Source organism: Equus przewalskii, chromosome 5, assembly GCF_037783145.1.
Source record: "Equus przewalskii isolate Varuska chromosome 5, EquPr2, whole genome shotgun sequence".
Classification (NCBI taxonomy): domain Eukaryota; kingdom Metazoa; phylum Chordata; class Mammalia; order Perissodactyla; family Equidae; genus Equus; species Equus przewalskii.
Genome location: NC_091835.1, coordinates 40,377,746 through 40,402,167, shown reverse-complemented (window position 1 = coordinate 40,402,167; position 24,422 = coordinate 40,377,746). Strand labels below are relative to the sequence as shown.

Genomic DNA, 24,422 nt, shown 5'->3' with positions numbered 1-24,422 from the left:
CTTCTAGTTGTGGCATGTGGGACGCTGCCTCAGCGTGGTTTGACGAGCAGTGCCATGTCCGCGCCCAGGATTCGAACCAATGAAACACTGGGCAGCCTGCAGTGGAGCGCACGAACTTAACCACTCGGCCACGGGACCAGCCCCTCTTTTGCCTATTTTTTAATTGGGTTGTTGGTTTTCTTGTTGTTGAGATGTATGAGTTCTTTGTATATTTTGGATATTAACCCCTTATCTGATATATGGTTTGCAAATATCTTCTCCCAATTGTTAGGTTGTCTTTTCGTTTTGTTGATGGTTTCTTTGTATATTTTAGATACAGGTCTTTATCAGATGTGTTTGCAAATATTTTCTTTCAGTATGTGGCTTGTCTTTGGATTACTTTCAGAACATAAGTTTTAAATTTTTGTGTGGTTCAACTTCTCACTTTTTCCATTCATAGATCATGCTTTTGGTGTTGTATCTAAAACTTATCACCTAGCTCATCTGGGTTTTCTCTTATGTTTTCTTCTACCAGTCTTAAAGATTTGCATTTTGCATTTAGTTTATGATTCATTTTGAGTTAATTTTTGTGGAAGGTGCAAGGTTTGAGTTCAGCTTCGTTTTGGGGTTTTTAATGTCTAGTTTGTTAAAGAGAAAAGCTACAGGCCCAAAATGGCATCACTTGTGCTAAAACTCATGACAGTAAACCTAGATTTAATATCTGATCCAATTTCATCTCATTTTCATCAGAAACGTAATCTTAATCAACAGTCTGGAATTTTCTGATCAGTACCAATAAAGTAATATGCTATGTGGGCCCTCTCTACCCCTCAGAGGAAGAAGAGGCAACCTTCATGATAAAATCCTTGCTATTTCCTTCCCCCTAAAACAGGATGTCCCGGCCTGAAACAATCTTTTCTTTTCTTTTGTGCCTACCTCAACCTCTATCTGCCTGTAGAAAGCTTCCATTTTGTGCACGTCTCAGATCGCCCTTCCAGTTGCCAGATGGGATGCTGCCCAATTCATGAATCACTTAATAAACCCAATTAGATCTTCAAATTTACCCACTCAAATTTTTGTTAACTGGTTTGGTGGCAGCATCAGGATCTGAAGTGAAATTATAATGGCATTCAGGGACAACAAGAAACACAGGCATGGTGCCCCATGCAAACCTTTGAGTCTAGTCTTTCTCACCATTTCTGAGAGCCATTGGTAAGTTCCTGTGGGGTTTGAGCTCTGCTCTTTTTTTGCATTCAAGCTCTCAATCTAATTGGCTTTCCTTTACAGGTCAATTCAATTTGAGGTGGTAGATGATTCTACCTGGAGCCCAATTGAGCTGGTAGAGGATACTGCCAGGAACCAATTGAGCTGGCAGATGGTTCTGTGCAGAGCGAAGCCCCTAGACTTTCAGATCATGATTCCTCAGATGGAAAGCCTCCTCCCTTAGCTCTGTCACTGAATTCCACATTGGGAACTGTTGATGGTTTGGTCTATAGCTCCCCATTTGTTTGAAATCCTTCCCCAGTTTCCAAGTTGGGAACTGCTGGTGGCAGCTGCAGTTCTCCATTTCGTTTGGAATCAGTCCACAGTCCCCATTTGTTAGGGTTTGCTGGTCCTATCCTTTCCTCCAATCCAAGGTCCCACTGGAATTGTTGGAGGTGCCCACAAGGCCTTCTTGTGGGGAGGTTACTGCCAATATATTGACGGGTACCTGTGTGTCTTGTTTTGTGTAGATAAAAGCTAGCTGCCAGTGGGAATCTCATAAGCTAAAAAAGCCTCAGACAGTGGTGGGCATGGATTGAGTATTTAAAGGTTTTTAGAGAAATGGTCACTTTCAGATTGACAGTAAGTCACCTTTTTATCTCAAGAAAATTTTTCTTCAGTGAGATCCTTTTGGGGCCCAGGACAGGCTGCCTAAAAGTATTCCACAATGGCATATTGATTATTTTGAGTTAAAATTACTTAAAAAGCATAAAGGACATTCTATCCCTCCAGTCCCTTCTCCTCCTGAAAGTAGGAAATAATTCTCCCATGTGAAAGGTACTCTGCCTGCATCCTTATCACCAGCGCTAGGGAATTCAGGGCTGAGAAACCTAAATAGACAAACCTTGCTAACTAAATAGCCCATGCCTAAACACTGCTTAAATTCCTCACTATGTACCTCAAATCTAAGTTCCTTTGTCCTGTCATTTCTCATAAATTTGCTGTTTCTTTGTGTAAAAGATATATATATATATATATATATATGCATATATCCCTGCTTTGTTTACTCTCTGAGCATCATTTCTCTATGGTCTCCAGTACGTATGCATTAAACTGGATGGTTCTCCTGTTAATTTGGTCTTGTGTCAGTTTTACTATTAGTCCAGCCATAACAAGACAAGAAGGTGAGAAAGGGGAGTTTTCCCCACCCCTACAGTCCCAACTCCACTGCTTGTGTTTCTGAGATATTAGTTTGGCTCTGAGAAACCCAAAGGCCTAACTAGAAGAAATGAGATCCTTTATATCCAAAGAATTGAGCATGTCACCTTCCAGCACACCTGTTTATTTTACTTACAAGACCTGTGGTCCCAGAGGCAGCAGATATTTGCAAAAGAAGGAAAATCTTGGTGAAAATGGCCTAGAATTCCAATAGCCTTTGTGAGGAGCATTCCAAATAGGTGAGAAAAGCAAGGGCTCCCAAATCTAGCACATTGGAAGGTTCATTGCAAAAGGCTAAAGAAAAATTAAATAGATAAGATGAAACTAAAACAATAAGACTATTGATGCAGCTCCTACTGCTCCCCTCTATCATCCTTTATGTGAGTACTCATTCTAGTCATCTTCTGACTCAGTTGTTTTTCTACTTTGAAGAGACTAGAGGACAGCAAACAAAAATCTGCTAAGCTAGTTGCTTTACAGCTGCAGCCACAAGGCCAGAGATCGTAAGAATACCTGGGTCTCCTCCATTACAACCTCCTAAGGGTCTGTTATCAAAACACTGACCCAGAAATCATTGTCTCTATTGTAATCAACTAGGACACTGGAAAATAGATTTTCTTCAAAGGTTCTGTGCAAATTCTTCTCAAATGTCCTCCTACCTGCCTTCAAAGGAAGGCTCCCATATGAGCCCCTTCTAAAGTTTATGGGACTCAGATTTTCTGGAAAACTGCTATGTTATTCCTTTAACTAGTCAAGGGAAAATTAAAATTAATTGCATTGTTTAATACTGCCAGAAATATTTACTGTTTTTCCTGGCTAAAACCTGACAAGATATTTGTAAGATTTAATAAACTTTTGATCAGAAATTTGGCCAAATTGGAAACTGATATTCAGAGGCTGATAGGGAATTTTTTTAGGCCTTCTCTCCTAAGCTAAATGTACCCAGATGGAAAGAAGCATTCCAATAGCAGGTGGATGGATGTATCATTCCTTTGACGTCATTTAGAGGGCAACTCAGTTCTTTGGGGCATTGGAAACAACTATACTTGTGTTGTGAATCTCTGAATGGCCAAAGGTGTAACTCTATGAGTGGTTCACAGTTCAACTTTTGTCAGTACCAAAACCTCCCCTATTCATCTCAAAATTCTTGTAGATATTGGGACGTTAAAAACGTTATTTATAAATCAGCCAATCCACAGAATGCTAATGGAAAAGACACTTCTTATTTGTTTACTTCTTAACTTTCACTAGATGCTAAGATTTTTAAATGATAAGAATTCTAATGAGGATTACCTGCTAGAAATAATAAGGGAAACAACTCTGTCTGAAAGGAAAATAAGATGTGCTTTTGGTTAAGAAAAGATGTGAGGTATGAAGAGGCATTCTTGTTAAGGGAAATGAGACTAATTTTGTCTAAATTAGAACTTCTGGTTGTTTCATAATGGTTTGGAGGAAAATAAAAAACAAAGTTGGGAAGAGAGAGAGAATTTTACCTTATGTAATCAAGCTGGCTAAAATTAAATTGTTATTATAAGTATTTTAAAAAGAAGCTGTAATATCTGTAATGTACCTCTACTTAAGTAAAACTGAAACTTAATTTTAAGTCACCTGCTAAAAGGACAAAATTTTTTTGGACTATGTTCTGCTCCTGGTAAGATATTGTGAAAGTTTTCTCCCTGGAGAGCTAAGATATTATGTCTTACCCACTGTGCTCTTTACTGTCTTCATCGGGTCTTTGATTACTTAACATTGAGTCTTCTTAATATTAAAAAAGGTATTTTGGTAACAATTATGTAACCTGCCGTATTTGCCTTTAAAATCTTTTATTGCTACATTGGTTAAATGGATAATTAAGTGCTGTTTCATGATAATCTGTGATCCTGTTTAGTCAAGTGTTCAAACATTTTGATATCTTTGACAAACTTTCCAATCAAATTCTAAAAATGAAGTCTTTTTGACCTGACAGAAACTTTGGGATTTTTCCAGAGGGCCCCTGGAACATTCAAATAGAAGTGTTAAGCAGGCTTACTTGATATGTTAAATTATTGGGAGGCATTTTCAAATTAAAAGTAATACAAGACCTTCTTTATGTTGTATTGGCATAGGTATAAGTGTCTTAGAAATTATGTAAAATTTCCAGAAATCTGACATGTTCTGGTATAAAATGTTGTTTGTCATCAAAATTGAGGCTCCTGCTGAAAGAACCAAATCTGAATGTTGGAGAAATGCTCTAGCTGACTATCACGTAAAGGCAGCAGCAACAGAATCTACAAGGAAGATGGCACATATATATGAAGTATCTTGCTTCTGCAAAATAATGACCTCTCATTGCCAGAGTTTTTGCCATCCTGATGTCCTTGTAACATGGCAATAGTATGCTGCTAAATCTGAGAAGTTAAGATGAGTAAACAACGGCTGTAAATTAAATGACTGGGAAATCCACTCATTTATTGGTGCTATAGGAAACCCAAGACCTCCACTTCTTTCTTCCTGGCTCCCTGTTAAGCCTCATTTTCAATTTTTGCATTCTTTCACCCACCATAGAATTTATGACTCAAATTATGAATAGACAGTGGGAATACTTCTGTTAATTTAAAAAACAATCTACCAGCAATGTCTGACTTGCCAGGTCCCTAATCTTGGAAAAACTATTTTTGTCCCTAGAGGCTCATTCAACACCTGCAGCTGGACTTCAATCAACTGTCACTTAGTATGGGTTATCAGTACGTTTTCTTATTGTATGTATGTTTTCTGGATGGGATGAAGCATCCCTTTGCCACAAGGTCAATGCTCTCACAGTGGCTGAAACTAATGGACTCCCTTGAACTAAGGCATTGTGTTTGGTCTTGCTAAATATTTGGAGGACTCCCTTCAGAAAACATAATCTTACTCCACATGAGATAGTCACCATCAAACCAGTGATTATTGGTATACAACCTTCTGTTAATCCTTTGTTGTCTCCTGCTAGTACGACCAGCTACTGTAAATCTCTAATGTATTATGCTCAAGCCTATCATCAACAGGTTAAAGAAGGCTTCCAAGTTCCCAGTTCAAAGGATTCTGTTGGTTACAGTATAGAGCCTGGTGGCCGGGTATTCTGACCATGTCATCAGAAGAAGACAGCCCTCAAGCCCCATTGGAAGGGACTTTGACAAAAACTCCTCATCCCTAACACTGCTACAAAACTAGAAGACATTGAGCCTTGGATAAACATCTCACAGCTAAAGAAGGCTGCATCTGACATCAGGTCCTATACAGATGCTGGAAATCTCTGAATCAAATTGACAGGGAAGAAAAAGTAGCTGAGGTAGACTGCTTCTGCCCAAGATGATGGATCAAGACTTTGTACTTTAAGTAAACATAAAACCCTTTCTCCTTTTCTTTCTTTCTTTCCTTTACTCCAGCATTGGCTTAGAAAGATAATGCCATCATCCATATCTCCTAGGCCATTGCTAAAGGGGGGCAACCTATGAAAGGTAGAACAACTTTTTATTTCAGGGTAGGAGAAAATCTAAATGACCCCTGGCTTGGACAGGCAAATCCAGTAATTCCTATGAATGAATCCATTAACAGTGCTACCTTAGTGGAAATGATTTGTGCTTAGACAGGATTTACCCTTGTCTGTGGTGATTATCATTCTCTTTGGGCCTCTGAATGCCTAGATGGCTGGCATACAGCTACTCAATGCCTATTAGGTTGTCTAATTGTGCCCCTAACTATGCTAGAAAGGATCTATGAGGAGGTTTAGGCTTTCATGATTAAGGATTCACTTCCTTTGGCAAGTCCTTACTTCCCTGGTCAGGAATAAATACAAATGAGGCTATAATCAGAAACCTCTCAAAAATATTGCAGAATGTACTGTTAAAGCAATAGCTGCCAGGGGTGGCCCAGTGGTGCAGCAGTTAAGTTCACATGTTCTGCTTTGGCGGCCCAAGGTTCACTGGTTCGGATCCCCAGTGTGGACCTATCCACTGCTTGTCAAGCCATGCTGTGGCAGGTGTCCCACATACAAAGTAGAAGAAGATGGACATGGGTGTTAGCTCAGAGCCAGTCTTCTCTCAGGAAAAAGAGGAGGATTGGTGGTAGATGTTAGCTCAGGGCTAATCTTCCTCAAAAAAAAAAAAAGCAAAGCTGCCCAACAAAATCCATATACTCTCTGGCCAAAGTTGCTCTTGATAACGGAATAGCCCTTGATTATCTTTTAGCTGAGCAAGGAGGTTCCTGCTTTGGCCAACTCCACCTGCAATACCTGGATCAATACTTCTAGAGAAGTTAAAACTCAGCTATGTAAGATCAATGAGCAAGCACTTTGCTTGAAAAGATGACTCCTTCAATGGGTCTTTCTTTGACTTATTTAATCTTGATTGATTTGGATTTTGGGGACCATGGCTCTGAAGTGCACTTCAAACTTTGAGAATTATCCTGTTTACAGTTACCGTAAAAATTCCCCTGACACATTGTATTCTCTCAAGCTTTAAAAGGGTGTTTGCAGCCACTAACTACTAGGCAAATGATCACCCTAAGACTGGAACATCAGAAAAGAAGTGAAGAGAATAACTGACGAAAGATATGAACTAGAATCATGACCTGTGAACATCACAAGGATTAAGCACAATAGCATGACCTGTGGACACCATACCAAGGATCAACAAAGCTGCCAGAACTACAGAACGGTAACTGAGAGTGGGGCTAATGCCTTAAATTTTGATCACATCTCTCAGTCAAGATGAAAGTGTGATCAAATGGGAGAAAGAGAAAAACCACAGGCCCCAAATGGCATCACTTGTGCTAAAGACCATGATACCAAATATAGATTTAATACCTGATTAAATTGCAGTTTTTACCTTCCTCAGAAATGTAATCTTAGTCAACCATTCTGTAAATTTCTGGCCAGTATCGGTGAGGTAATCTGTCATGTGCAGCCTCTCTATCTTCCAGAAGAAGAAGAGGCAATCTGCTTGGTAAAACACTTGCTGTTTCCTTCCTTCCAAAAGAAGATGTCTGGGACTGAAACAGTCCTTTCTTTTCTTTTGCAAATACCTTATAGACCACCCACCTCCTGCCTATAAACACCTTCCATTTTGTACAACCCTTCGGAGTGCACTTCTAGTTGCTAGATGGCATGCCTGCCTGATTCATGAATTATTTAATAAAGCCAGTTAGATCTTTAAATTTAAATGTAGAAACAAATTACTCATTTTTTAACAAGTTGTTCCAGCACCTTTTTTTGGAAAGACTATCCTTTTTCCGTTGAATTGCATTTGTTCCTTTATCAAAGATCAATGGCTATTTCTGGCATCTCTATTCTGTTCCTATGATCTATGTGTCTATTTTTTTGTTAATACCATCCTGTCCTGATTACTGTAGCATTATAGTAAGTAGTGATATCAAGTAGTATAAGTCTTCCAACTTTATTCTTCTTCAGTGTTGTGTTGGCTAGTCTAGGTCTTTTGCTCTCTAAGTAAATTTAAAATGTGCTTTTTCATATCTATAAATAGCTTGCTGGGATATTGACTGGTATTGCATTGAATCTATATACCAATTTGAGAAGAACTGAAATCTTATCAATAGTGAGTGTTTCAACCCATGAACATAGAATATCTCTGAACTTATTTAGATATCCTTTGATTTCTTTCATCAGAATTTTACAATATTCTGCATATCTAGCTACATTTTCAGTTTAAAGTATTGGTTTGTGGCACTCCTAAGAAACATCAAGGAAGTAACAATCGTTCTGTCCACCCAGTGCTCATAAAGCTAAACACTGAAATTGTACTTTCCTAGTTATGGGCTTCATCAGAGCTAAAGTCTTATTTCCCTAACATTAAGTCTCTTTCACAAGACTTAATAAGTGCAAAAAGCTGAGCCTCAGTGACTCAGGTTAATGCCAGTCCCAGTGATCTCACCATAAAGTCACAGAGAATCTCATACTAGGATTCCAGAAAACTTCCTCATTAAGGTCATAGAGGTTCTCACACTAAAGTCACAGAGGCCTTATAGTAAGGCCATGGAGGTCTCACTAAAGCCACAGAGATCTCTTTCCAACTTCCAAACGTCTCACTCAGTTTTTGGGTCCTGTGTGTTTCTTGGCTTAGAAACCCAGGAAGTTTTACATGACTCCCAAACAGATTCTTCAAATTTCGATGAATGGAAACTGTAAGATTTGCCTAGGAATTTTCCCTTGTCATTTGAATACAGTGAAAACTACTGGATTATCTCACGCTGCTCTTTGTGCCTTACCTAGTAAGCCAAATAGAGATTACTAGTCTGTCTGAAATAGTTCTTCTGGATTATGACAATGGGAAGATAAAGAATCCTACAAGATTTTCTGTTTATCTGATCAGTTCTTAATCTTTGAACTCAGAGTATCAATTTGTAACTAGTTCTGCTCTAATAATCTCACAGTATATAGAAATGATTATTACATAATTCTGGCACCTGGGTAGTAATGATTGTTGATAACAACTAATCCCTGTAAATAGTTTAAAAGTTCACAAGCACTTTTACATATTCTATCCTTTTAATCTTTAATTTTGTGACTTAGGAACTGTTTGCTCCACTTTAAGAAAGAACATCCACAAAACCCATTAGTAAATTGTTAAGTTCTAAATGCACCTAACTTCTTTTAAGGGAAGATGCCGAGGCTCTGAGAAATCAGTCAGTCAGTCAGTGAGGGAGCTGGTCTCAATTTCAGGTACCACCCAGTGCTTTCCATGGAACTACACATCCTTCTTTGCCCTTTTACTTTTATGCCTTTGAATGAGGAAATGGCATATCAGAGTCCCAAAAGGAGGAGTCGAGAAATGAAAATGACAACAGAGATCAATACCTGGAGGCTCTGTAGGGAGATGCAGCTCACTGACTGTGACACACTTGGAGGTACCAGGACTGGTCTATCATATCTAACATAATACACAATGGGAAAGTGCAGAAAGCGCCTGTTCCCCAGCAAGGAGGAAATTAATACATTTAGTTACAAATATCTGCCCCTAAATCAAGCTTGCGAGTCCCTGTGGAAGCTAAAGAAGAGTATAATATGCAAAGGGTCTTCCTGAATCATGAAAAGTGGCATAACATAAGTATGGAGAGCCCAGATTCTGAGCCAGAGGGTCTGGTTTGAATCCCAGTCCATTACTTCCTAGTTTTGTGACTAATTTTTCTGATCAGCAATTCTGATGTGTTGGGTTTTTTTCCCACACCACCAAGCAATTCTCTAACACCAGCTGGGTGTTCTACAATTTAACCAAGTTCTGACACTATCAGATTCCACAGGTTAAGCATTCAAGTCCACAAGACTGCCCTACACTTCAGAACCAATTGCAAGTCCATGTTGTTACCTGTACTTCAGACCTACTGGCTACTAACCAGAGGTTCTCACATCTCCCACCTTGAGTGTGATTAATTTGCTAGTGTGGCTGAGAGAACTCAAGAAAGCAATTTACTAGCTAGAGTACTGGTTTATTGCAAAAGGTATTAAGGGACATGAATCAATCACCAGATGAAGAGATACAGAGGGCAATATCCCGAACAACAAAGCTACGCTCCTTGAGGAGTTTGGGGCTTGGCATGGTAGCACACGGACACGTTCTGGCTCCCCTACTTGGAAGCTCTCTTAACTCCCTTCTCTTTTTTTTTTTTTGTGAAGGCTTCATTACAAAGGCACAATTGATTAAATCATTGGCCATTGGTGATTGATTCAACCTCCAGACCCTCTTCCCTTCCTGGAGGTCAGGGAGTAGAACTGTAGTATCCAACCCTCTAATTACATGGTTGGTTCCCCTGGCAACTGGTCCTCATCCTCAGGTTCTTTGCAAAAGTCACCTCGCTTAACATAAACTGAGTTGTTGTGGAAAGAGTTTGTTATGAATAACAAGACACTAATTTCACTTTTATGGCTCTGAAGCATTTTTAGGAACTGAAGACAAGAGACCAAATATGATAACAAAAGATTCTCCCATTGCTCTTATCACTCAGGACATTCCAAGTGTTTTAGATTCGGTGAGCCAGGAACTGTAGATGAAGATCAAATGTATCTGAAAATATATTTTTGTTGTTTGAATGACCAAATTATATATATTTCTTATAAATCACAATATTGCATCTATTGTATGCATAGACCACATTTTGTTTATCTAGTCATCCCTGGAAGGACATTTTCGTGGTTGCCACTTTTGGCTATTGTGAATAATGCTGCTCTGAACATGGGAATACAGATATCTTCGAAATATTTTTGCAGGTCTATATATCTTGTTTTGTGATCCAAACTGAATGAATTTAGAAACTTGTTAACCTTTTCGATATTTGAGAATAACTTACATATTATAAGAATTATGTGTTCTTCCATGACATAAAAAGTTAGATATTAAAATTTGCTACATCCATTGATGTTGGAGGTAACAATGATAGGTGTCCTATCAACTTCTTCCAGTTCTTTTGTGTTTTTTTCCTATTCAACTTTTCCTAAACTTCTAGGGTCAAATTTTGTAATTTACATCAATTCACATTAATGTTTAATTAATTAAAGATTCTACTAGAATAGAGTTTTACATGATGTTTTCTTCTTATTTTTAAAATCTACGCACCTAGAGTTAATTTCTCGTTTCCATTTCTGAAGTTTGTATTGTTTTACGTTCTTTTTCCTTTATTAGAATTTTAAGAACTTTGTCTCTTTCTTTGTTTTAGTCTAAAAGCCAGCTTAGGAATCCGTTAAAATATTTTTTTAATGTTTTCTTATTCTAGATACTTTATTTTGGGTGGGGAACCAACTTTGATATTATGTAAGCAACGCTTCATTATATTAATTAACACTTTCCTGATCTGGTAGAAGTTTAAGAAGACTTTCTATTTCAAATTATCATGACGTAAAGTCAATATTAAATGTGTGACAATACACACAACAGACTAGTAGGTGCTCAGAACAAAAAACTAAAAAGACTTTTACAAATAGAATGGTAAGACAGAAAATGCTAAAAAAAAAAAACAAAACATAGACAGGGGGTTGGCCCTGTGGCTAGTGGTTAAGTTCACATGCTCCACTTTGGTGGCCTAGGATTTCACTGGTTTGGTCCTGGGCGTGGACCTAGCACTGTTCATCAGGCCATGCTGAGGTGGCATCCCACATAGCAGAACTAGAATGACCTACAACTAAAATATACAACTGTGTACTGGGTGGGGGGGAGCTTCGAGGAGAAGCAAAAAAAAGGAATATTGGAAATAGATGTTAGCTCAGGGCCACTCTTTAAAAAAAACATAGAGATAGAGAGACAGTGATTTATTTTATTTTCCTTTTAAAATCTGGAACAGACATTGTCTGAGAATATTGTGATTAGATCTTTTGACAAACCAATTGGAAAAATTTTAATTTGGGAGGATTTAATTCCTTACAATTTCATGTCTACTGTTCTTCCCTAAAACAGTTATAAGGAGGAGAGGGGGTCAATCTCTGTGAGGTGTTTAGGTACCTTATGTTGTTACTCTGGATCCCTTAGGGTAGGTATTATAATCACCCTCATTTTACAGAGAGGAAACTGAGGCTCTGAGAGTTTAAGTAGCGTGCTAAAAGTCCAGAGCTGGAGGAAAAAGAGTTAGGACTTCAACACATGACTGAAGGACTCCAAATTTCTTGCTTCTATTTTAAAACACATCATGCCACCTCCTTTATGAAATCCACCCAGGTTTTGTTAAAGAATGTGGGGGGCCTAAGGTGCAATAGAATTGAGCAGTGATAAAAATGAAAGAACAGGGTATAGTGGTTTAGGGGGAACAGAGGCCTAGAACCATATTCACTTCCCTAGCGAGCAGGATAAATTATTTTGTAAATTTCAAGAATTCTATCAGCCAATGCAACTTCCTCACATTTGTTATATTTTCCTTGTCTCTTTAAAATTAATTTCAGTCAAAGCTCTGAAATACGATGTTGAGAAATAGTATTTGTGATGTAGCATCCAGAGAAGGGAGGAAGACTGGCATTCTTTCAGTTGGCAGCTGGCTTGTGAATAAACGTGTCCGGGGGAGGGAGGAGGTGATAGCAGGGAGAAAGAGGAGAGATCTACTCCTGTTCCCAAAGAAAGAACAGAGCAACAGTGTTTTCTAGGAAAGTGGCCCAGGATGAAGCTTGCCAGAAGCATCAATGAGAAGGGGTCTTGATGGTCCTGTGCTGTGTTCACAACCCTCAAATTCCAGACTCACAAACACCCAGAATGAGAGATGGCACTCAGAAATTGGATGCTGATTATTTTATTGGCATATTGAAGACAGACTGCATTGTTCCAGTGTGAAGGCTTTCTGAAGGACACTTATCTTCATATTCATTTTCTGAAACAAACAAACAAAAAGGGAAGTTGAGAGAGAAGCCAAGACATGGCAGGTAGTTTCTAATCCATTGCTGGTGTTACTGAAGTGAAGTAGGTGAGAGCCCATCTTTCTCCCTCTCCCCTGCTCCCTCTGCCTGTTCCTTCCTAATTTCTTTTTGTTTCCTGTTTTTATGCACCTAGGAGATAATGTGCTCTAAATAGTTGCTTGCAAGATGAATGAAAGAGATTATTCCTAGGTTGTTTATCTTTTGGTTGTTACTGAAAATGTTCAAAGAAATATTTAAAAAGATGGTCACTGCACATATGCTACAATTGGAAAAAATGGAAAGTGACCAAAATGTCCATTGACAGGGTTGGCTAAAGAAATCTTGGCACAGCCACACAATGGAATAGTATACAATTGTAAAACAAATCCAAGAAAAGACCACATAGAGCCATATATCTCTGTGACCTAAAATGAAATCTTTCTAAGAAATATTTTATATGAAATGAGGACAATAAATCTGCATATAAATTATAATACCATTTGCAGAAAGTATTAATTTATGTTTATATAAGCATAAATTTTTCCAAGGGGATGTTCAAAGGGTTAACAGTGTTGGCTTTGGGGGAGGGAAGTGGGGAGATAGGAAGAGATAAGCCTTTAAGATTTAATTTCATACCATTCTATTAATTTTATTTACCTTGATCATATATTAATTTAAAAGTAAATATTTTAAAAGCTAGATAACATTTAACAGCATAAAACTAAAGTGGTATTTAGCAGGCACACTGGGCCCAAGAAGCCTACTGTGAGGCAGGACTGAGTAGAGTAGTCAGGTGGAAACTTGAGATGGGAAGTCTTTGAGCCTGAGGAGGAGCAGAGGGGAGGACCAAAGGGAGGACACTGCTCTACTTCCTCATTACCAGCCCATTTAAGACAGGTAATCATGGGAAAAAAGCCCACTTATGGCAGTGTCTCTCAAAATTGAAATTTCCTTGGACAGTTTGTTAAAAATAAAGTCTTGACCCTATTCTAGAATATCTGAAGAGAAATCTTTAGAAACGGGCCCTAGGACTATCCCATTTCAATGTTTCCAGTTGATTCATTGGCAAAGTGAAGTTTGAGAACTGTAGGCGTTAGGGCCTTTGATGGAGAGTGAAATAGAATCATACCTGTCATTGAATTCCATATTACTGGGGTGGCTGGCCTCCTGGAGGTGGTGGTCCCTGGGGCCCTCCAGGAGGAGGTGGGGGAGGACGATTTTGATTGCCTTGTGGTCTGGGTGGTTGCTGCTGAGGAGCACCCTCAGAAGGGGATCTTGCTGGGCCTCTTCCTCCCTGGGGTCCTCTGTCCTGAGGAGCATCCTCTTGGTTTCCACCATCAGGAGGGGCTGGAGGTGGGGGTCCTGCTGGTGGGGGTGGGGGTCCCTGGGGCCCTCCAGGAGGAGGTGGGGGAGGAGGATTTTGATTGCCTTGTGGTCTGGGTGGTTGCTGCTGAGGAGCATCCTCAGAAGGGGATCTTGCTGGGCCTCTTCCTCCCTGGGGTCCTCTGTCCTGAGGAGCATCCTCTTGGTTTCCATTATCAGGAGGAGCTGGAGGTGGAGGTCCTGCTGGTGGGGGTGGTGGTCCCTGGGGCCCTCCAGGAGGAGGTGGGGGAGGAGGATTTTGATTGCCCTGTGGTCTGGGTGGTCGCTCCTGAGAGCCGTTATTTGGGTTTCCGCCTGGTCGGGGTGGTCGCTCCTGGGAGCCGTTGTTTGGGTTTCCGCCTGGTCGGGGTGGTCGCTCCTGAGAGCCGTTGTTTGGGTTTCCGCCTGGTCGGGGTGGTCGCTCCTGGGAGCCGTTGTTTGGGTTTCCGCCTGGTCGGGGTGGTCGCTCCTGAGAGCCGTTGTTTGGGTTTCCGCCTGGTCGGGGTGGTCGCTCCTGGGAGCCGTTGTTTGGGTTTCCGCCTGGTCGGGGTGGTCGCTCCTGAGAGCCGTTATTTGGGTTTCCGCCTGGTCGGGGTGGTCGCTCCTGGGAGCTGTTATTTGGGTTTCCGCCGTCGGAAGGGGCTCTAGGTGGGCGTCCTCCGGGAGCTGGTCTCTGATGGTTCTGATTTGGGTTCTGGCTTTGTTCCTTTATGTCTGCATGGATATGGCGCAAGAATAGATGACTTAGTGATGGAGGCCTCCCTTCTCAGATTGAACTCTGATGAATATACGCAACAGTCCCTTTTTCCCAGAATTTGCCCCTCAACTTCCCACCTCCCCCTTGCCCACTACTTCCTTTAGCAGTAGTCCTCTTCATCAGCATACTAGTAATATTGAAGTTCTAGTTCTTTGCTCATGAGACAAACATGTGAGTTTAAGTTTGATGAAAAAGCAGGTCTTAGATATCTTAGAATTCCCAGAGAATGTCTCCAAGTGTAGAGGAAAAGCAAAGGGATTAATGTCACTTATGCTGCCAGTTACATTTCAGGCCACTGACATAATTTGACAAATGTGCTTCTTCTGTCTGGCCACTTGGGCTCCATGGGGAAGCCTCAGGCTCCACGATTTGGGTAGAGAAATACTAAGAGAGAGAGAAAGACAAAGTGATGGCCCACACGGATTCACCAAATAACTGTGGCAAATTTTTATCAGCTACAGGGGCACAGCTGAGTGGAGAAACATGGAGTAAAGGGACCAAGACTCTTACTTGCACTACTGCTTAAACCAGAGAGTAACATTGGGGAAGCAGGAGCAGTTGAGGGGTTGGTTCTCAATGGGATGGAGGAGTCAGAATTAGGACTCCTGCCCTCTGTCTGTCACCTCTCAGCAGTCATTGCTGGCCTGAGAGAACAGGTAGCACACTCCTTTTGTCATCCAGCCCAGACACATCTCTGTTATTCAAGTTGAGGTCCTGCTCACAGTCCCCAGAATCAAGGTTGGGTAGATGATTGCCTATATTGCTAGGGGTATTAACGTTAATCAATTCTTGACAGGAAAATGATGGTAATAAGACATGGGAGAACTGAAAAGTTCTTGAGAAGAGAATGGAAGGAATGTATATTGAGGATTAATTGAGATTTACCTGATATGAGGGCAGAATATTCTTCGTCGCTGACATCTAGGAAAAGATGCACAAGATGAAGTGAAAAGTTAAGTCCCAAATCTGTTAGAGCTCACACTTGTTCTACAGAGAAAGGACCCCTGCCAACCACTATCTGTCTGGACTCTAAGTTAACTTGTCAGCCATGGTCCGTGATGCCTTTAGAAAGAGAGCAACATGTAAGGGAGCGGCAGGGTTGTTACTATGCTGAGTGTCAACCACAAACTCAAAATAGAAAAGGACCTTTTTATCTTCCTTAGGATCCCTCAAACGCTGAAGTTAATTTAAGCTAAGTGCTGAGGTATTTCATGTTTTAGTATACTTCGGCCTTCTTTCTTCATTAAATACTTTTACTTACGTTAACATGCTTTCTCAAAGCCGGGCTACCAGGGATAAACATTTGGATATAATCTTCCACGTATTGCTCACAGCACATTGAAATATTAAATATGGGAGGGAGAAAAATGAGAACATCAGGTCCTGGTATCTCTATATTGCTATGTAGAGAGAGAGAAATTTCATATCCTCTTCTCTATCTCTGAAATAGCTCTGCTGTGTGTTTATCTTCATCTATATGGCATTCCCAGCAAGGCCACTACATCCACTGCCTGCTTTGATTACCATAACATCTTCACGACTGGCCTTCCCTGTACCAGTCTTGCCATCTTCCAACGCATCCTTCACAGCACGGTCAGAATTTTCTAAAAACGCAAATATGACCTTGTCATTCCCCTGCCAAATTCTTTCTTGGGTTCCAGCTGCACTTTAAATAAAATATAAGGCCTTGGCATGAAATGAGGACATTACTGGCCTTATCCTTATCTTAAGAACTATGCAGCCTCCTTTTTCCTCTAATTTGTCTCCCCTCCCACACCATTCCTCACTACAGATGATCTCCTGAGCCCTAAGCAGAGTCACAACAGCCCCCACCCCCTTTTTGGTTTTTACCACTATTTGAGCTCTCAGCTGAGCTCAGGGCCAGCAAGGCCACTGAGAGCAGGACCAGCAGCATCTTGGAGGAAGCTCTGGAGTTGCTCCCAACTCTGTGCTGGGAGAACCCAGGTGGCTTCCTTTATAAAGACAAGCAGAACAATGGAGTCTTTGAGCTCCACACTGGATGGACCTCATCACCTGGTAGACTAGGTCAGGTCAGGTCAGGTACATCCCTTCTTTCTTTGTGGGACTTCGCCCAGTGGGATGGTGTGGATAGGATGTTGTTAGTGTCTCATTCTTAATAGGTACAACGTGTGACTTGGGTTGTTTTGGAAGGAACCGTGTCCAAGCAGTCAGAGCAAATATTAGAAATGTTCCTTCATCATTTGATATTCAGTCTGATGGTGAGATTGTTTCTCTCTTCTTCCATTGTATTGTTTGTGTGTGTAACTATGGGTATGATATTTAGCTAATATTTTTGATGATATAGAGATCATTTCGGTTTAATTTTGAAATGTATGAGGAAAACACACACTTGGGCTCACACAGATGACAGAAGGTTGACTGTTCATGCCCCAGAGATCCTCCAAGATTCTCTGCATATGGTTTTAATCAGGGAAGTCTTGGTGTTGTAGAACACAGGTGAAATAAACTTTCTATTCTTATTACTATCCTTGGGGATTATGATATTTAGTGAGAGCAAAATTCGACACAGAATCCAACGTAGGATTTCTAGATCCAAACAAATTGAATACATAGTTTCTTGAATGAATCATGTTAATTTACGTCTCCAAGATTTCTGTCTGCTGTTTCCTCTTTCTAGAATCTTCTGCAAGATTCAATTTAGGCCTTATTACTTCTAAGAGATATATTTAACCACCCCCACTGATAAACTAGTGGCTACAATTATGCACTCCAATAATATAGTCTGATACCCCTTCAAAGCCTCAATTGCACTGCACTAATCTTCTAACTTTCAGGTAGTTTCTGTGCTGGAATGTTTTCTCAGATTTTTCTTCAACACAGGGACTTTTCTTCACAGTACTCAGACGCTCATTTCTCTCCACTTTCCTTCTGAAACTTATACATTAATATTTTATCTCATGAATCAATTCTCTCTGTTTATTTTTCATTTTATATCTAGCTTTTTTTTTTTTGCTATGCACTTTGGGAGAATTTCTTTAATCATCTAAATCAAGGGCTAGTCTGGTCTTCACTAGCCTTGTTGCCTTTTGTTTGTAAGATTTGGCAAGAAGGTACTGTGTTTCCATAAACATCTTTTTAGGTCATCTGCATTGGTTGCCTTTTCAGCTGCTGATCATTCTATTATATTCAGCAGTTGCCAGGTCATCCTTCTCAGTCAGTGAAGATCAAGATTAGTCAGTATCATCAGCTGCCAGTTATTTCAGAACTAGTGTAGGTCTTATGTTATTGTTCCATTTTGTGTAGGGCTAGTGCGAATTTGAAGACAGTTTGGCTGGAATATCACAAGGAAGTCTGTGTGGCCGGAAACCCTAAAGACAGGCCCTTGAGCAATGTGGATGAGTGGATCCTGTGCTATGCACATGAGTGTCTGGATTTGGCTCTTTCTGAATTGTTACAGGTAATATTAAAGGAAGGCTTTCTAATACCATGGTGTTTGCTACAGATAACATTGCCTTTGCAAGGTGACCAGGCAGACTGGTGTTTTCTTCCTTGCATTATTATGGATATATTCTAGAATGTGGAATATATTAGCAGTTGGCAATTCTTCTCTGGGTATGTGGGAAAGCAGAAGCGTTCGAGCTGGGCTTTGTTGGAAGAAGAGATTAATTTCTTGGGCTTAATAGTTCCCCTTATTTTATTGGAGTGACTGTTATTTCTCCAGACATTATTATGGAAGAGAAACTGGAGATGATCAGTCCTGACCAGGGGGCTTATGGCAGGCCTTCAGGTAGGAAAGGAGGGTCAGAACTAAGGAAGAGAGGGGAGTACTGGGCACACTTATTCACATTGTGTGGGTGGCTGCAGAAGGGGCAGTCCTGATGGAAGGCAGGCTTCTCTTTGGCTTGGTGAGTACCGGAAGAGAGCAGGGCATTCTGCAAAATATCACTCAGTTCATGTCTTTCACTAAGCTTCCCAAGTGTCAGTGATGAGATGAGTGAAAGAGAGTAGTGTGTTGTGAAAGAATAAATGTCAGCTATGAACTCACCAGACACAACAAAAATAGAGGGTATGAAAGAGAAGACTGTTGGCTGTCTGAGAATCTTTCTCCAGTAAATTCTTCAGAAAGGGCCCATGAAAACGACATTTCCTTAGTTAACAGTTTCATTATTCTTTTTACTGGAATAATAATTTTTCAGACAGAAAATCACATTTTATTCTTTCTGTATCTTTAATTTGTTACTCCATTTTTCTTTGGCAAAGGGTGTTATTGTTGAAAATTCTAAGGGTGATCTACTTTTATTCCTGTCACAGGTCATTTTCCATTTTTCAGAGATGCCCAGGAAATTTTTTAATATTTGCTGTTATTGTTATTGTGAGAACATTTAAAATCTAATTTCTTAGCAACTTTCGGGTTTACAGTACAGTACTGTTAACTATAGTCACAATACAGTACATCAGACCCTCAGAACTTATTCTTCTTATAACTGGAAGTTTTTACACTTTGACCAACATCTCCTCATTTCCCCCATCCTCTGGCAACCACCAATCTACTCTCTGTTTCTATGAGTTTGGGTTTTTTAGATTCCACATGTAAGTGAGATCATACAATATGCATTTTTCTGTATCTGACATTTCATTTAGCATAATTTCTTCAAGTTTCATCCATGCTGTTGCAAATGTCAGAATTTCTTTCTTTTTTATGGCTGAATAACATTCCATTGTGTGTTCTTTATCCATTCATCCATCAATGAACACATAGATTGTTTCCATGTCTTGACTATTGTGATTAATACTACGATGAACATGGTGGTGCAAATGTCTCTTTAAGATAGTGATTTCATTTCCTTTGGATACACTTAGAAATGGGATTGCTGGATCATATAGTAGTTCTATTTTTAATTTCTCGAGGAAACTCCATACTGTTTTCCATAGTGGCTGCAGCAATTTACATTTCCACCAACAGTGCACAAGGGTTTTCTTTTCTCCACATCCTCACCAGCATTTCTTAGCTCTTTTTTTTTTTTTTGACGATAGGCATTTTAACAGTTGTGAGGAGATATATCATTGGGTTTTCATTTGATTTTTATGATGACTAATGATGCTGAGCTCCTTTTTATGAACCTGTTGGTCATTTGTATGTCTTCTTTTTGGAAAAATGTCTATTCAGGTTCTTTGCCTATTTATTAACTAGATTCTGTGTTATTTTGCTATTGAGTTGTATGAGTTATTTATATATTTTGGATATTAACCCTTTATCAGATATCTGGTTTGCAAATATTTTCTCCCATTCCATAAGTAGACTTTTCATTTTGTTGATTGTTTCTTTTGCTGTGCAGAAGTTTTTTAGTTTGATGTAGTGCCGCTTGTTGATTTTTGCTTTTGTGGCTTGTCCTTTTGGTGTCCTATCCAAAAAAAATCATTGCAAAGACCATTGTCAAGGAGCTTTCCTCTATCTTTTCTTCTAGGGGTTTTACAGTTTCAAGGTTACATTTAAGTCTTTAATTCATTTTGAGTTAATTTTGTGAGTGTAAGATAAGAGTCCAATTTCATTCTTTTGCATGTGAGTATCCAGTTTTTCCAACATCATTTATTGAAGAGACCATTCTTTCTCCATTGAGTATTCTTGGCTCCCTTGTCAAATATTAGTTGACCATATATGCATGGGTTATTTCTGGGTTCTCAATTCTGTTCATTGGTCTCTGTGTCTGTTTTTATGCCAATACCATACTGTTTGGATTCCTATAGCTTTGTCATATAGTTTGAAATTACAATTTAACTTTTTGCGATATAAAAAATCACTTAATGTACTTACTTAACATGTCACTCAATATATATTAATGAAAACATATTTGAATTAACCTTAAATTGTACAAGACATATCAAGGAAAAACTACATTAGTTGCTGGTGAAAAATATTGGGGCAATTTTCCAAATATTAGTAATAATCTTACGAGTTAAAAAAATGATAGGCTGACAGCTCCTTTACCCACTTTATATATATTTTTTACCCAAGTTCTTCATTTAAAGTTATAAATATTAATTAAAATGAACAAGAATAACTAACTTGAGGTAGAATTGTAAGCCTAACTAAAAACTGACATTTAACCGTGTTATCCTAATCAGAGCTGAGTTTAATTTTTACAATCTCAAGTTGGAAGAGTATTATGTTTAAGACAGCATTTAAATGGCAGAATTATGTCAAACATGGTATTGAACTGGAAACTATAAAGCAAAAGAATGATACACAGGACTGTATAAAAGTATACAATTTTTATATAGCAATAACAAAAAATTTAAAAATCCAACTACAAACCAGAGGTAAAATAATAAATGAGAAAATGAGATAAGTGGTTCCAATATTTTAGAGAGATAAGTGCTTTTTGCAAACATTGTAATAAAGGGCTCAAGACTATCTTCTCTGTCAAATGCCCAATACTGCAATGCATGTATAAGGCTAAACACCCTACATGCAACAAGCAGGGTCACTATTCTTGCTGGGATATGGGATGTTCATCTGAAATGTTTATAGTTGAGTTTCTTTCTTCTTTTCTTAACTAAAAGTACAGACAAAAAGAGTGGTCTGAGATATTCTTGACCAACCAATAAGTAAGAACACACTCTACATTCTGTCAGATGTCTCTTTCTTATTGTTATGCCTCATCCCATTTTGTGCTCAAGAGATTATGTTCTCATTTTACAGGACATATTCCTACCCACTCATTCATCCAAAAGGAACATCAACAATCATCTCTGCTTCTGTCTTGGCCTGGTGGCATCTTTAACATCTGCTTCTCAGCCTGCTAGGAACTTAGAAAAAGTTTATTGAAGATTTAAAGGGGGCAATAAACAGCACATCTCTCTCTCAACAGTGGTGCCAATTGAGAAGCAGTCTCAGGAATCACACATATTTGAAAAGTATCAGCTTTAACATGGATAAGGCTGAACTGGAGAAATGATGTTTCTTGTATCCCGAAATGGGCTATCAGATATAGTATCTCTGAATGTAAATTACTTCCCAAGATGAGAGGCCTTCCTTCTTTAGGATAGAATATGTCCTGGGAAGTTGAAGTTGACTGTATGAGTGATTAAAAAAGATATTTCTCCCCTGGAAGAATCACTTGGAAAAGATTAGAGAAAATTCAGGATGAGCTGAACTTGATGTACCCAGTGGTTTCCTCAGTCCCATTGATTAGGTATGTATGAATAACTTAGAGCCAGAAATAAGTAGTGTTTCTCCCACTCTCTACCTGGGGAATGGAGGTTTTCATCCTTCTGCTGAAGTGTGAAGACTGGGAGATAAGTCTCTCTAACATTCTCTAGGTCTTTGTTCTACTATAACCCATTTAGGGTAATCATCACAACCTGTGATCAACCAGGGGTCTGTTTCCCTCAGTTGAGGAGACCGGTGCCGGCCTGCCTCTCTTAGGAAAGGAGACTAGTGCCAACCCATGTTCAGGAGAGCTCTCTTCTAATACCACACACTGCTTTCTTCTATTTTCTATGGGAACTACTGGAGGACACTTAAACTTTTACCCCTAGAAGGCTCTTAAATTGGCCAGAAGAGCTAATTAAATTAGCTTCAGGGCCCAATTCTATAGTTGGCTGAAGTTTTCCTCTTATTCTCCTTTCTGTTCCAAATTGCTCCTGTCCAAATGGTCTAAAATAGTTCAGCAGAGCTTAGGAAATGATGTCAAATGCTTTTAATGCTAAAATGTTACAATGCACAGTGTTATAATGTTACAATGCCCAATGTTGAAAATGCCTTGAATATGGATATAACACTCCATTATCAAATTTAGAGTGAAATTATCACCCCAAAATCAATTCATTTGCTCTTGTAAATTCATTTACAAATTAATTCTTACCAAGATTTATTCTGCTCATTGCTGACTGGAGGCCCTCACGCTGAAGCTTGGATATAGTCATGATGGAGCTGTCTTTCCCTGCAATAGTGTTGTCCCTTCAGGACATCACAAGTCATCTTTCATATGTCCTACATTTCAAGAGTTCAGAGAGTTAATAAGATCATAGGATCAACCCAAACCACAGAAAATTTAGCAAACAAGCTTCTGGTCTTTAATCCCAAAGGGCCTGGGGAGACCCAATGCCTTTGCCATTTGCTCCTTAAGACCTTATCTTCCCTCTGCTTCTGATTATTCCAGGCCGTGAGTAAAATTTCTGTTGGCTGCATCCTTTTTCTCCTGGTTGTTGGATATTCCTCTAGGGTTCCTCTCATGAACCCCACTCATTTTAGGAATAGCCAGGTAATATATAACAATCTTCACCTATTTCTAAATGTGGTCTGTTTCCTTTTCTAATATCTTGTGGCTAACACTATTGTCTGGAGTGAGATACTTTCATTCTTTTAATATATCTTTTGTGTTCAAGTTCTCAGATATGTTTTTCCCCAAAAATACTCTTCTTGATTACATTTGTGGATTCCTCACTGTGAGAGATAGGAAGTCAATAAATTCTGGCTCTTATAAAAGCCATTTTGTCCGTCTTTACCCCACTGTGGGTAATGCCACTTAGGAATTATTCTATTAGAACAAAACCTAACGTAAACCTTGACCTCATATTGTAGTCTTCCTATGCCCCCTCCCTTAGTAGATCTCATTTTCATCACTTCTACCTTCAGAGATCTAACTCTTCAAATATCCTGATGATTTTTCCCTAACACCCTGGAAATACTTGCATCTTTATGTACAATATATGTGTCAATCTGAAAGTCACGTATTATTATTTTGACTGATTTTCCTGATTTTTCTCTCTCACATGCATAAATATTTTATGTAACAGTCCCTGACTTTCATCTGTTTTTTTTGAAACTCAGTCACCCTTTCGAACCTAGAAAGAGTGAAATATCTCTCCCTTTTCAATTTCTTCTTTCTGAATAATTAAATACAGGTTCACCTCCTTTTTCCTTTCACATGTGTCTATCCTGGCCTCTAGATTTTTGCTTTTCCCTAGATTACTCACAAACCCATCATAAATTCCTCAACTTTTCTTCTAAGAAAAGCTTCCTTTCGTTACATTTATCAGTTTTTATTTTGTCGTCTTCATTTTCCTATGACTACATTCTGATAGTTATGTTGAAGTATCGATACCAAAAACAAACTAGAACTAAATAAAAAACACAATAAGCCCATTTTTCTCACAGAAACGGGATTCCAAATATGAGACTTTTTACATTTCTGATTTCTTTTTGAGGTAGTGATAACTTGAGTTGTTTCAAGCAAGAGGATAGTATATTCTCTTCGTGGTAAGAGTTCCCATTCTTTTAGATGGATGAGGGTACACAACTGAATTATTTAGGGATATTAATATAATTAACAAATTGGAGAGACCAGTTGGTAAGTGTGACTCGTAGTCTGTGGACAAGATATTTGAATGTGATAAGTTTTTCTTTCATAGACTTTCCTTGGCCCTAGAACATGAGGCAGTTTTAAATGCCTAGTGCTAATGAGTTAGGGACTGAAATCTCATCCACTAGTACTCTAGAGCCTAGCATCTGTCCTTTTTCATTCTTAAAGTTTTATTTCTAGAACAGCTATACATTATAGAAAACTTATGAACATAGTA

General features: G+C 39.1%; 1 protein-coding gene across 1 annotated transcript; it reads right to left on the bottom strand.

Moving 5' to 3' along the window:
- Positions 1-12,620: 12,620 nt before the first annotated feature.
- Positions 12,621-22,766, bottom strand: LOC139083436 (proline-rich proteoglycan 2-like). The gene is made up of 5 exons (XM_070619697.1): positions 22,706-22,766; positions 16,361-16,462; positions 15,744-15,779; positions 13,869-14,863; positions 12,621-12,714 (listed from the first exon to the last, which is right to left on the bottom strand). Exons 1-4 carry the CDS (start codon positions 22,764-22,766, stop codon positions 13,887-13,889), a joined length of 1,176 nt encoding a protein of 391 aa, XP_070475798.1. The 3' UTR covers positions 12,621-12,714; positions 13,869-13,886.
- Positions 22,767-24,422: the final 1,656 nt, after the last annotated feature.